This window comes from Macaca thibetana, chromosome 2 (genome assembly GCF_024542745.1).
Source record: "Macaca thibetana thibetana isolate TM-01 chromosome 2, ASM2454274v1, whole genome shotgun sequence".
NCBI lineage: Eukaryota > Metazoa > Chordata > Mammalia > Primates > Cercopithecidae > Macaca > Macaca thibetana.
Window position 1 is genome coordinate 92,832,368 of NC_065579.1, and position 14,746 is coordinate 92,847,113.

At 42.1% G+C, this 14,746-nt stretch overlaps 1 protein-coding gene across 3 annotated transcripts in view; it reads right to left on the reverse strand.

The window, feature by feature from the left end:
- Positions 1-14,746, reverse strand: part of SCN10A (sodium voltage-gated channel alpha subunit 10) — a 100,858-nt gene that overhangs the window by 61,074 nt on the left and 25,038 nt on the right. For all 3 annotated transcript variants that reach the window (XM_050778351.1, XM_050778350.1, XM_050778349.1), the window contains exons 4-7: positions 12,813-12,941; positions 5,173-5,264; positions 2,836-3,027; positions 2,327-2,393 (exon numbers count right to left, since the gene is read on the reverse strand). In XM_050778351.1, coding sequence (XP_050634308.1) covers positions 2,327-2,393; positions 2,836-3,027; positions 5,173-5,264; positions 12,813-12,941 — 480 coding nt within the window. The remainder of the gene's footprint in view (positions 1-2,326; positions 2,394-2,835; positions 3,028-5,172; positions 5,265-12,812; positions 12,942-14,746) is intronic.

Below are 14,746 nucleotides of genomic sequence, written 5' to 3' on the forward strand. Positions count from 1 at the left end.
AGAAACCCACTGTAGTCACTACATATCAACAGTTCACTGCTCTTAGGATTAAATGAGATCACTGTACAGTATCTTGCACTTCTGCATAGTAAATATTGTAAATAAACTGCGAAGGAAAATTCCTATTGTTTTTAACCTTGGAAGCTGCTGAAAAGATAAACTGGAATAATATATAATATATGTGGAAGAACACTGAAAATTATCAGCTATTTTCTGGTATTCATTTTCTGCCTTGAGACCCCTGACCTTCCTCCCACAGTGCCATTGGTCAATGTGGGCCTTTCCTCAGGGCTCTGGCTTCTCTGCAGCCCCACAGAGGACCCAGGTTTAGCTTTCATGGCATGACCCTCCAGGGCTCACTCTGTCCATTATCCTGAGCTGGCCTCTCTCTGACATCCCAGCCTGGTCCACTCCCCAACTGCCTGGCTGCGACCTGCTCAGTAGCGGGCCTGGCCTCTTGGGGAGCTGAGCTGTGGAGATGTGTAGATGGACTCCACAACTTTACCACAAAAAGGACTTGAGCTGCTCTGGAGCCATTGCCTTGAGAAATGGCATTATCTAGACAGAAAAAGGATGCTGAGGGGCTTGTAGTTTACATTTAAGTCAAAGGAAAATGAAAACTGATGTCAGAACAACCGTCCCATGAGCCAAAGAACCAAATGCCAAGTGCATTTGTGAAAGAAGAGTCCAAGGAACCTGATGTTGACCAAATGCTCCTGCTTGTTTCCAGTCCTCAGCTCTAACTGAGATTGTTTTCCTAGTGAGCTGATGAAGGTGGAGCCTCATGCAGGCTCCATACAGGTCCACCTGGGCAATATGGAGCCGTCAGCCTCTCAGGGAGTGGGGGCGTTGTGAGCTCTGCTCTTCCAAGCTCTCAGCCGTGGAGGTGGGTGAGATGGCCTTTTTGATCTTTTGCCTAAACTCTTTCTGCTCATGCTTTCCTCCAGTGGCCAAAGCAGCAGGCAGAGCTGAGGGGTCCTCATCCCTTAGCTTTGTCTCACATTCTGTTCTGCGACCTGGAATGGCCTTCACTCAAACTGTCTTGTATTCACCCAGTCTGGAGACATCCTACCTGCCCTTGAAAGCTTACCTCAAATACCACCTCTAAGAAACCTTTCCGACTTTCTCTCTTGCCTCACACCGCCATCTCACTGTGTTTCCCCAGCCCTTGAAGCCTCTAGTAAAGAACTTGTTCTCCACAGAGTAGCATCTTTATGTCTATGCATGAGAAATTGCAAACTAGCAGCTTATAGGTTGGATTTGGCCGGCAGAAATATTTTGTTTGGCCCAACAATAGGTAGACATTTTTGGGAATAGGTAGCCAATATTTATAGTTGGGACATTTTATATAAAAATCTAAATTTCCTATTTCTATTTTAAAAGTTGGAAGAGCTGGAAACAGTGAACCCACATTTCCACATGGCAACCAAAACCTGGACCGAGCAGTGGGGTTGTCCCCTTTAGAGGAGGCATGAACTCTCAGCCCCTAGGTTCCCTCCTGGCCCATTCCACTCATTTGTTATTATGAATCTGGCCTCTGTAAGAATTTGAAATTGCAAAGTCTGATACATGTGTTTATTCCTCTATTTGTGAGGGTAATGTGGCTATAGAATGGAGTTAGCTGTGATGATTAAGTGTAGAGAATTTGACACAAATACGTATTGATTCCTTCCTGGGGTAGATTGTTTATTAAAATGGCTATAATTCTTCTCCCTGTGTACCCACATCCTTTCCAATGTGACTTTTGAGCTCCTTCCATTGAGTGATGAAGTCTATTTCTCTACTTCTTGGATCTGGACTGTACTGGGACTTGCTTTGGTCAATATAATGTACAAAAGGTACACTGTGTTGGTTCTAAGCCTAGGCCTGAGGAAACTTTGCAAACTTCCACTGTTTCTCTGGGAACTCTGCCATGAGAACAGGCCCAGGCTAACCTGCTTGGAGGTGAGAGGCCACAAGAGCAGAGACAGGACATCCTAGACCAGCCATCTCCAAGTTAATCTGCTGTCTGCATATGCATGAATGAGCCTAGTTAATGTCAGCCAATGCCCATCTGATCCCAGTTCGTAATGCTGATGCACAGAATCAAGAATTAAATAAATTGTTGCTTTAACTCACAAAATTTTGAGGTCATTTGTTATACAGCAAAAACTAACTCATAATTCCCTCCCCATGAGCTCTGGGTTGGCAAAGAGCATGATTTATTTATTTATACATCTTTCCCAGGACCTGCAACCCCATCTGTGCCCATAATATGCCAAGGACAAGATGGAGAAAGAGAAAGAATTGTTGGGAATTGTTGCTTTGTCATAAGTTGGAAACTCACCCTGAGTCAGATCCATTGCCACACAGTAAGGGATCAGAAGTGCCTCGCTTGTTTATGTAGATATCTGCTGAAGAAAGGAAGAAAAGAAAGCCTCACAGATGGTTCTGAACCCTCCAACCCAAGCCTTGTGTGGTGAATGCAACACTCCCAAGTCTTCCAAAGTAAGCTCCTTTGGCTACAGGTACTCAGTGGGCATACTGGGCCACATAGAAGGTGTAAAGTCACATCTGAAAAGAGAAGAGCTGAGCAGTGACTTCGGCTCTCTGTCTCCCCCAGCAGAGGTAGAATGACTTGTCTCTAGATTTATGGCTCATTTCCTTGCAAGAGGGATGCTGAGCAACAGGAAATAGAATACCCAGAAGTAAAACACAACTCAAGAGAAGCATTTTGGCAGGAAAGGGGAATCAAAATATACATCTATACACACACACAGGGGCTCCATATCCCCTGTCCCTATATGGTACCAAGGTTCCAACCAGACCTTGATCCCTATGGAAAACTCCACTCACGTTTTCTGTGAGATGAGTAGTTGGTTGTCTCATTGACAGCCATATCATTCTTGACACATTTATTCTTGAGGTTGCCCTTGAAGAGTTGCAGCCCCACCAAGGCAAAAACACTTAGGCAGAAGATGGTGAGGATGGTCACATCAGCCAGTTTCTTCACTGAGTTAATCAGGGCCCCCACAATGACTTTCAGGCCTGTGGGAAGATGACAGTGGTATGACTACATGGATGAGGGAGCACACACAGAGCACACATCTTCATCTTAGCCATCCTCCCTCGTCTCTACATACAGGAGTGAAGTATATACACACTCCAGGGCAGTTCCAAGACCTTTCCCATCCGAAGCTTACATTTACCTGAGAGGCAGGCAGTTAGGCAGGGGCTATTCTCATTATAAAGATGATGCAACTGAGACCCAGGCAATAAATTTTTATCATCTTGAAGCTAATAAAATTCCTGACACTAGCAACTCAATTTAAATAATTTATGCTGAGTACCTACTTTTTCAGGCACTGTGCTAGGCATGAAGCTACTAACTTCACCCCGGTAATTTGGCATCTGTCTTTCTGCATGCATCTCTCAGTTCTAGGAGGCAACTTGAGACTCAGGACACATGAACCTCACTCTGTGTGTGTCTGTGTGTGTGTGTGTGTGTGAGAGAGTGAGAGAGAGAGAGAGAGAGAGAGAGAGAGAGACATGCAAGAGAGAGAGAGTGAAACAAAAATAGACCAAGAGAAAGAAAAAGACAGAGACACAGAGAAACAGAGAGGTGAGTTTCGCAATAGAGAGAGACTGTAAGAAACACTGAGACAGTCACTGGGGCATAAATAGAACTTGTGCCAAGCACAGCTGGCAGCAAAGAAGGATACACCTTCTTGTTTAAGGAGGGATGATTTGTTGCTCTGGTAAGTAAAATCAACTTCTTTGGGAGAGCAGCTTCACAGGTAGCAGAAAGAACTCTAACCAGGGAAGCAATTTAGGATTTATTTTTGGTTAGTCATTTTGGTCAGCAAATAATCCACTGAGCACTACATGTGTCAGTCCCTGGGCTGGGAGCTGAGTGATGGCTAAGGCAGCAGCATGTCGAGTGCTGATGTCTGATAATTGAGGGGCAAGTCCATAGCATTACTGAGCAGATGGGCACACAGGGGAGCAGCCATTAACTGAAGTTCCAGGGGTAGGAATGGGGTGGGTGGAGTGTGAGAAAGGTGGAAAAAAACAAGGGAGGAGGTAAAACCTTGGCAGAGCCCTGAGGAACGAGTGTGAGTTGAGTAAAGAGAGGAGGAAGGATATCCCGGAAGAAGGGGCAGCACAGTCGAAGGCTAGGAGGTGAGCAACGGTGTGGAGTATTTGCCGAACCATAGGTGGATTCCAGAGCATGGTGCGAGGTGAGGAGAGGTGAGAGATGAGGCAGAAGAGGGAGTATGGACAGACCAGGTCTTGCAAATAAGACTCAGGGTCTTCCCAGTTGAGAGTAAGTGAGAGAGATATGAAGGGGCAGGACCAGGCCTCTCTTCATGAAGAAGTGTGTCCAGTGGAAGCTGGCAGAGAGTTTCCAATCTTTCCCTGCAGAGCCAGACAAGAAATGGTAGAAACGACTTCCACTCTAGAATGGGTGTTTCTGTTTACAGATGAGAGAACGAATGCTCGGGGTGAGAGGAGAGAACCCATCAGGCCACAAAGGGGAAGGGCTGAGTCCCATTTCAGAAAGTTTGCCTTGTCTCTGGCCTCCCCATCCTCACCATCAACCTCGTGGGGGATGAAGGGTAGTCGCTGGGCTACTGGTGACAGTGGAGATCTTAGAGGTCTCATACAATGAGCTTTGATGGACTACTTTTGTTTCTGAATTCTCAGTAATCAAGAATTGCCTAATTCTTTTTTCCTCTGGGTGTCTAAAGACAGGATTTTAGACCTCCGGAAATAGTAAAGATACTGGGACTGCTTTCTCCCTTCCTCCCCATTTCCAAGTTTAATCATTTAGTTTAAGGTATAAATAAAAATTCAGCTGGGGGGGTCTTGCCTGAATCCCTCAACCAGAATAGAAAGTGAAGACATGCCCCTCCTGTTATGTGTTGATTATGAGGCCATGTGGTATGTGGGAAGAGCACTGGCCTAGGAGTTGGGACAATAGGCTCTCCAGGTCACACTGTCTCTTACTAGTGATGAGGCCTTGGGTTCATATTTCCTATATTCCAGGCCTCAGTTCCTTTGTCTTGTAAATGGGGGCAATAGTCCTTGCCCTGGAACCTTACAGGGCTCTTGTGAAAATTAAAGAAGGGAGTTAGGCTGTGAAAACTAACATATGCTCTGTGAATAAATGTGCTGGTTCAAGCAACTCACCTGGGATCACAGAAACTGTTTTTAATGCTCTAAGAACTCTGAATGTCCGGAGGCCTGAGATCCCACGGAGATCTATTGCTGTGCCAACATATCTGTAGGACCAGAAGTTAGTCAGCATCTCTGCAACCAAGGGTCCTGGGGATGCATGCAGCATAAATAAGGACAACTTGGGGTATCATTAGCCTAGAGAGCATGCAGAATGGACACTTAGAATCTAGTGACACTGCCATCTATAGACTGACACTGACACTGATTTCATTATTGTAACATCTTTCAGAGTGGACCCTTTGAGAAGATGCATTGCGATCTAGGCAACACTGCATGTGGATGGATCTTCAAACACGGGGGTTTGACTAACCAGTCTCCTCAGACACTGATTTCTCAGGAGGAGACCTCCATGTCCGAGGGGTACAAGGCTGAGCCTTGTCTGATCCACTGTGACAGGCTAACTATCATCTCAGATTTGAGGTCTTTGACATCTCCTCATGGGCCGGGACTAATCTTGGAAAGCAATGCCCAAAGCGGTACTCCGTGGCAAGAAAATCCCAGGCCATACAATTCCAAATGAGGAAGCTGAACTGATATGAAGAACCATCTTCAGAGTGTGAGCGTGGATACACCCATAAGCCCCACATGGACACACATGCAAAGCTTTTTATTTTATTTTATTTTATTTTATTTCAATGGTTTTGAGGGAACAGGTGGTGTTTGGTTACATGAATACATTCTTTATCTGTATTTCAACACTTTTGGGGGAACAGGTGGTGTTTGGTTGCACTGAAAATTCTTTAATGTTGATTTCTGAGATTTTGGTGCACCCATCACCCGAGCAGTGTATGCTGTACCCAGTGTGTAGTCTCTTATCCCTTACCTTCCTCTCACCCTTCCCCACAAGTCCCCAAAATCCATTATGTCATTGTTATGCCGTTGCATCCTCATAGCTTAGCTCTTTCTTGTAAGTAAGAACATACGATGTTTGGCTTTCCATTCCTGAGTTACTTCACTTAGAATAATGGTCTCCAACTCCATCCAGTTTGCTGCCAATGCCATTCTTTCATTCCTTTTTACTACTGAGTAGTATTCCATGGTGTGCATACACAACATTTTCTTTATCCACTTGTTGGTTGATGGGCATTTAGGCTGGTTCCATATTTTTGCAATTGCAAACTGTGCTGCTGTAAACATACATATGTTTTCATATAATGGCTTATTTTCCTCTGGGTAGATACCCAGTAGTGGGATTGCTGGATCAAATGGTAGTTCTACTTTTAGTTCTTTAAGGAATCTCCATAATGTTTTCCTTAGTGGTTGTACTAGTATACATTCCCACCAGCAGAGTGTAAAAGTGTTCCCTTTTCATTATATCCATGCCAACATCTATCATTTTTTGATTATGGCCATTCTTGAAGGAGTAAGGTTGTCTCATTGTGGTTTTAATTTGCATTTCCCTGATAATTAATGATGCTGAGCATTTTTTTCCTGTTTGTTGGCCATTTGTATATCTTCTTTTGAGAATTGTGGATTCTTGTCCTTTGCCCACTTTTGGATGGGATTTTTTTTTTTTTCTGATTTATTTGTGTTTCTTGTAGATTCTGGATAATCGTTTTTTGTTGGATGCATAGATTGCAAAGATTTTCTCCCATCCTATGGGTTGTCGGTTTACTTGGATGGTTATTTCTCTTGCTGTGCAACAGCTTTTTAGTTTAGTTAGGTCCCATCTATTTATTTTTGTTTTTGTTGGATTTGCTTTGGGACCTTGATCATGAACTGTTTGCCTAAGCCAATATCTAGAAGAGTTTTTCGAATGTTATCTTCTAGAAATTTTATAATTTCAGGTCTTAGATTTAAGTCTTTTATCCATCTTGAATTGATTTTTGTATAAGGTGAGAGATGAAGATTCAGTCTCTTTCTTCTACATGTGCCTTGCTAATTATCCCAGCACCATTTGTTGAATAAGGTGTCCTTTCCCCACTTTATGTTTTTGTTTGCTTTTTCAAAGATCAGTTGGCTGTAAGTATTTGGCTTTATTTCTGAGTTCTCTGTTCTATTCCATGGGTCTATGCGCCTATTTTTATACCAGTATCATGCTGTTTTGATAACTATAGCCTTGTAGTATAGTTTGAAATCAGCTAATGTGATACCTCCAGATTTTGTTCTTCTTGCTTAGTCTTGCTTTGGCTATGTGGATTCTTTTTCGGTTCCATATGAATTTTAGGGTTGTTATTTCTATTTCTGTGAAGAATGATGATGGTACTTCAATGGGAATTGCATTGAATCTGTAGATTGCTTTTGGCAGTATGGTCATTTTCACAATATTGATTTTATCCATCCATGAGCATGGAATATGTTTCCATTTGTTTGTGTCATCTATGATTTATTTCAGCAGTGTTTTGTAGTTTTCCTTGTAGAAAGTTTTCACCTTTTTGGTTAGGTATAGTCCTAAGATTTTTTTTTTTTTTTTTGCAGCTGTTGTAAAAGGGATTGAGTTCTTGATTTGTTTCTCTGCTTGGTTGCTGGTGGTGTACAGTAGTGCTACTGATTTGTATACATTGTTTTTGTATCCCAAAAGTTTACTGAATTCATTTATTAGATCGAGGAGCTTTTTGGATGAGTCTTTAGGGTTTCCTAGGCATATGATCGTATCATTGTTGAACAGCAACAGTTTGACTTCCCCTTTACTGATTTGGATTCCCTTTATTTATTTCTCTTGTCTGATTGCTCTGGCTAGGACTTCCAGTACTATGTGGGATAGAAATGGTGAAAGTGGGCATCCTTGTCTTGTTCCCATTCTCAGGGGGAATGCTTTCAACTTTTCCCTGTTCGGAATAATGTTGGTTGTGGGTTTGTCATAGATGGCTTTTATTACCTTGAAGTATGTCCCTTCTATGCCAATTTTGTTGAGGGTTTTAATCATAATTGGATGCTGGATTTTGTCAAATGCTTTTCCTGCATCTATTGAGAAGATCATGTGATTTTTTTGTTTTAATTCTGTTTATGTGACGTACGGCATTTATTGACTTGTGTAGGTTAAATCATCCCTACCTCCTTGGTATGAAATCCCCTTGACCATGGTGTATTATCTTTTTGATATGTGTTGGATTCAATTAGCTAGCATTTTGTTGAGGATTTCTGCATCTTTGTTCATCAAGGATACTGTCTGTAGTTCTTTTTTAAATGTCCTTTTTTGGTTTTGGTATCAGGGTGATACTGGCTTCATAGAGTGATTTAGGAGGATTCCCTCTTTCTGTATCTTTTGGAATAGTTTCAGTAAAATTGGTACCAATTTTTCTTTGAATGTCTGACAGAATTCAGCTGTGAATCCTGTCTGCTCCTGGACTTTTTTTTCTTGGCAAGTTTTGAATTACTGTTTCACTCTTGCTACTTGTTATTGGTCTGTTTAGAGTTTCTATTACTTTCTGATTTAATCTAAGAGGGTTGTATATTTCCAGGAATTTATCCATCCCCTCTAGATTTTCTAGTTTGTGCAAATAAAGGTGTTCATAGTAGCCTTGAATTTTTTTTTTTTTTTTAATTTCTGTGGTATCAGTTGTAATGTCTCCCATTTCATTTCTAATTGAGCTTATTTGGATCTTCTCTCTTCCTTTCTTGGTTAACCTTGTTAATGGTCAATCAATTTTGTATATCTTTTTAAAGAACCAGCCTTTTGTTTCACTTATATTTTGTATAATTATTATTTTTTGTTTGAATTTCATTTAGTTCTGCCCTGATCTTTGTTATTCCTTTTCTTCTGCTGGGTTTGGGTCTGTTTTGTTCTTGTTTCTCTAATTCCTTGAGGTGTGACCTTAGATTATCTATTTGTCCTCTTTCATACTTTTTGATGTAGGTATTTAATGCTATGAGCTTTCCTCTTAGCACTGCTTTTGCTGTATCCCAGAGGTTTTGATAAGTTGTGTAATTATTATCATTCAGTTCAAAAAATTTTCAAACTTCCATCTTGATTTCATTGTTGACCCAAAGATCTTTCAAGAGCAGATTGTTTAGTTTTCATGTATTTGTATAGTTTTGTGGGTTTCTTTTGGGGTTAACTCCCAGGTTTATTTGACTGTGCTCTGAGAGGATACTTGACATAATTTCTACTTTCTTAAATTTATTGAAATTTGTTTTTCTATCTCTCATGTGGTCTATCTTAGAGAATATTCCATGTGCTGATGAATAGAATGTATATTCTGCAGTTGTGGGGTAGAATGCTCTGCAAATATCTGTTAAGTCCATTTATTCTAGGTTATAGTTTAAGTTCATTGTTTCTTTGTTGACTTTCTGTCTTGATGACCTGTCTAGTGCTGTCAGTGGAGTATTGATCCGCCACTATTATTGTATTGCTATCTATCTCATTTCTTAGGTCTAATAGTAATTGTTTTATAAATTTGGGAGCTCAATGTTAGGTGCATATGTATTTAGAATTATGATCTTTTTCCATTGGACCAATTATTTTATCATTCATATAATGTCCCTATTTGTCTTTTTAAATGCATGGAATATCTTTCCCCCTCTCTTTACCTTAAGTTTATGTGGCTTCTTATGTGTTAGGTGAGTCTCTTGAAGACAGCAGATACTTGGTTATGGATTTTTATCCTTTCTGCCCTTCTGTGTCTTTTAAGTGGATCATTTAGGGCATTTACATTCAACATTAATATTGAGATGTGAGGTACTGTTCTATTCATTATGCTAGTTGTTGGCTTAATTTCTTTTTTTTATTGTGTTATTGTTTTATAGGTCCTGTGATATTTATGTTTTAAGGAGGTTCTATTTTGATGTATTTTAAGGTTTTATTTCAAGATTTAGAATTCCTTTTAGCATTTCTTGTAGTGCTGGCTTGGTAGTGGCAAATTCCCTCACCATTTGTTTGTCTGAAAAAAAAAAAACTTTATCTTTTCTTCACTTATGAAGCTTAGTTTAACTGGATACAATATTGTTGGCTGGCACTTATTTTATTTCAGGAGGCTAAAAATGGGACCCTAATCTCTTCTGGCTTTCAATGTTTCTGTTGAGAAATCTGCTGATAATCTAATGGGTTTTCCTTTATAGGTTATCTGAGGCTTTTGTGTCACAGCTCTTAAGATTCTTTGTCTTGACTTTAGATAACCTGATGTTTATTTGCCTAGGCGATGATCTTTTTTGAGATGCATTTCCGAGGTATTCTTTGACTTTCTTGTATTTGGATGTCTATATTTCTAACAAGGCCAAAGAAGTTTTCCTCAATTATTCCCTCAAATAAGTTTTCCAAACTTTTAGATTTCCTTCTTCCTTGGAAACACCCATTATTGTTAGGTTTGGTTGTTTCACATAATCCCAAATTTCTTGGCTGCTTTGTCACTTTTTTTAATTCTTTTTTTTGTGTGTCTCAGTTTGGGTCAATTTAAAAGCTTTGTCTTTGAGCTCTGAAGTTCTTTCTTCTACTTGTTCTAGTCTATTGTTGAAACTTTCCACTGCATTTTGTATTTCTCTGTGTCTTCCATTTCCAGAAATTGTGATTATTTATTCTTTATATCTATTTCTCTGGAGGATTTTCCATCCATATCCTGTTGTTTTAAAATTTTCTTTAAGTTAGTTTTTATTTTTATCTGGTATCTCCTTGAATCACTTAATATTCTTTTTTTTTGAGACGAAGATGGAGTTTCGCTCTTGTTGCCCAGGCTGGAGTGCAATGACACAATCTCGGCTCACAGCAACCTCTGCCTCCCAGGTTCAAGCGATTCTCCTGCCTCAGTCTCCTGAGTAGCTGGGATTACAGGCATGCACGACCACACCCAGCTAATTTTGTATTTTTTAGTAGAGACTGGGTTTTTCCATGTTGGCTCCAGGCTGGTCTCGAACTCCTGACCTCAGGTGATCTGCCCACCTCGGCCTCCCAAAGTGCTGGGATTACAAGCGTGAGCCACTGTGCCCAGCCCTGAATTCTTTATCTGGCAATTCAGATATTTCTTATTGGTTTGGATCCATTGTTGGGGAGCTACTTTGATCTTTTGAGGGGTGTTATTAAACCCTTTCTTGTCATAATTGCTTTTCTGATTCCTTCTCATTTGAGTAGACTATTTCAGTGAAAAGATCTGGAACTGAAGGGCTGTTGTTCAGATTCTTTTGTTTCGTGGGTGATCTCTTGATGTGGTGTCTCCCCATTCCCCTGGGGATGGGGCTTCCTGAGAGCTGGACTGCAGTGATCGTTATTGCTCTTCTGGGCCTAGCCACACAGTGGGGCTGCGAGGCTCTGGGGTGGTGCTGGGAAATGTCTGCAAAGAGTCCTGTGATGTGATTGATCTTGAAATCTCCCAGTCATGGATATCAGCATCTGTTCTGGTGAAGGTGGCAGAGGAATGAAGTAGAGTCTGTGAGAGTCCTTGGTTGTAGATAGGTTTAGTGTGCTGGCTTTCTTGAATGCTAGCTATGTTAGCTGTGAAGTTGTCACATGGACAGACTCAGGACATCTGGTTAGCCAGGATGTTGCAGACAGTGCAATTGGCTATTGTTTTCTTCTTCCTGGGATCAAAGTTATGCTGTCATGAGTTGCTTTAATGGCCTGAGTCGGTTGGCCTCCAGTCGGTAGGTGATGCTTTCAATAGAGCACTAGCACATTAGTAGAAGGGGGATCTGAGCTCGCCCTAAGTTGGCCAGGGTAAATGTTTTAGTTTCTCAGGTGATGAGCACGGCCATAAAGCTTCCAAGAGTTTCTGTGTTTTGTGTTCAGCTACCAGGGCAGGTAGGGAAATACCATCAGGTGGGGGCAGGGGTAGGGGAGTCTGGACTCAGACTCTTCTTGGGTGGGGGTTGCTGTGGCCACTGTGGGGGAAGGGGGCTGGTTCTCAAGCCAATGGGGTTGTGCTCCAGAGGGAATTTTGGCTGCCTCTGCTGTGCCACAGAGTTCTCCAGGGAAGTGGGGGATAGCTGGTAGTGAGAGGCCTCGCCTAGCTGTCATGTAGTTGGTGAGGCTGGTCTTGCTCCTGCAGCGCCCCACTCAGACCTTGCCCCAGGCTGTGAGCTTCCCCACTGAGAAAGAAAGCATGACTTTTGTACCTCATCCCTCCCTGTCTGCTTGCAGTTCCCATTTGCCCCCTGGATTCTGCTCAAGAAAATTTGTAACCAGTTGAAATTATTGCTAATTTTAGTTGAAGTTTCTTTCACCCTGTGACCCCCTCCCTGATTCCACTGGCTGCCTTCCCCAAGGGCCCCTGTGAGATATAGTCAGGGATGGATTCCCTGGTCTCAAGCTGGAGACTGGGAGTGCCTACAAGGCACTTCCCTCTGCGGCTTCTACTTTTATATTTTGTGGGCTCCCTAAATTTATTTATGTTCCAGATAAGGGTAAATTCTTCTCCTGTCATCTGGATTTTCAGATTCCCCAGTTGGGATGTGTGTTTGGAGGCAGGTTTCCCCCCCTCACACTTTGGGAGCTCACAGTTTTTCACCTGTCTTGCAGAATTTGCAGCAGCGTGCCACTTATTTAAAAGGATCTGTGAATTCTTTCAGTTCTCCTGGTATATTCCTGCAGTGGTTCTTGGAGCAAACGTTCATGGGTAAGTATCCACACACTGTCCAAGTGGGACCTGCATGTTAGCCCTGTCTCCTACCCACCATTTTGTTCCCTCTTCTCTCACACATGCAGATCTGCATAGAGAATTACTCACGCCAGGGTAATGACGCTAAAATCCAGCCAGTTCCAAGGATCTCTCAGGTACGTGAACTCATTTAGACAAAATCCTCTTGCCAGTATCTTTATCAAGGCTTCAAAGGTGTAAATGACGGTGAAGACATACCTGGGAAGGAGGGTAGAAAAGGAGCATCAACTGTGCCATGGAGAGTACTCAGGGGGTTCCTTCTCCTTCCAGGAGGGAGGGATGAGCTTCTGTGATTGCTCCAAGAAAAAACATGCAAAGAATATCACCAAGGTGATGAGGGGGAAGAAGGTAAGGCAAGGAAACAAGACACAGACTGAGGAAAAAAGAAGGGCCACACAAATAGATGGAGTGGGGAGGGATGTGTGTGACTGGGACAGCCAGCAGCTTCTGCTGTTCCGGGGTTAGGCAGAGGGCAGTAGTGGGTGAAGAGCAAGGATACTCCTGTTCTATGTCTGCCAGGGCCTCTCTACCCTGCAGGAAGCTGGGGGCTCATCTAAAAACTCCCAGTTTTTAGGGACTGGAGGGCAGACTGATGAGAGGTAACTGACAGAGCAGACCTAAGAAAGCTGAAAACTGGCTGAAGCAGGGAATACCTAGAAGCAAGCCAAGCTGTACCGCAGAGCCCCAGAACTGCTTGGAATGTAGAGATGCTAAGTATCTCTGAAAGCAAGGTTTAGGGGAGGGTGATAAGTAGGGCTGAAAGAACTGTTTGAAAGTTTTTACAAGAACCAGTTGGGTTTTCTAGATGCTGCTTTATACCATCCATTCAGTGAGAAACTGCTTCTGCTCCAGCAACAGATTAGATGCTCATTTTCTTAAGAGTTGAAGAAAAGGGAAAGAGTTGCATACTGAAAAATGCACATAAAGAAAAGTTTACATACTGAAAGGCAAACAACTCCCCTCCCTATTCACTTCTGTCCCTCATTAAGTTTCCAGAAGATAGTCAGGTTTAGAGCCCATGAAGATGCTACACTTTTAACATGAGCAGCCAGCCAGGGAGCAACAGGAATTTGAAGGATGCTTCTAACACCAGAAACCAAAGCAACCAAACAACTGAAAAAACAAAACAAAACAAAACAAAACAAAAAAAAAAAAAAAGAAGAAGAAAGAAAGAAAGAAAAGAAAAAGAGACAATACAGAGGGCAGAAGAAAAGTTAGAGAAATAGAACTGTATTGGCCAGGCACAGTGGCTCACACCTGTAATCCCAGCACTTTGGGAGGCCTAGGCTGGCGGATCACAAGGTCAGGAGATCGAGACCATCCTGGCTAACACGGTGAAACCCCATCTCTACTAAAAATACAAAAAAATTAGCCAGGCAGAGTGGCGGGCCCCTGTAGTCCCAGCTACTCGGGAGGCTGAGGCAGGAGAATGGCGCGAATCCAGGAGGCAGAGCTTGCAGTGAGCAGAGATGTCACGCCACTGAGCTCCAGCCTGGGCGACAGAGCAAGACTCCGTCTCCAAACAAACAAACAAACAAACAAACAAAGGTACTTATATTTTTAGAGAGTTAAGAGGTAAGAAGAGGTTCCACATATAGAACAAGAACAGAAGGCCGAAAAAGTACCTTCAAAGAAAAAATGGAATAGGAGGACTTGTAAATAAAGTTTTGGAAATCTCAGAGAAAGTGGAACAAAAAAGCAAAAATGGATAAGAACGATAAAAAGTTTGAAAATTAGAGAATCACACTAGGAGGTGTATTGTTTGACTAATAGGAGGGCTAGAAACAAATTAGAAGACAATGAGCAAGGCCTTCAAAATTAAGAGGAAAATAACTTCTAATACAGAAGTCTTTCCCTAGCCAAACTGTCAAAGAAGGTAGAATATATGAAGTCTTGGGAAATTTACTTCTTAGTTACCCTTATAATAAAGTTACTAGAAACTGGGCATAGTGCTGTGTACCTGTAGTCCTAAATACTTGGGAGGTTGAGGCAGGAGGATCACT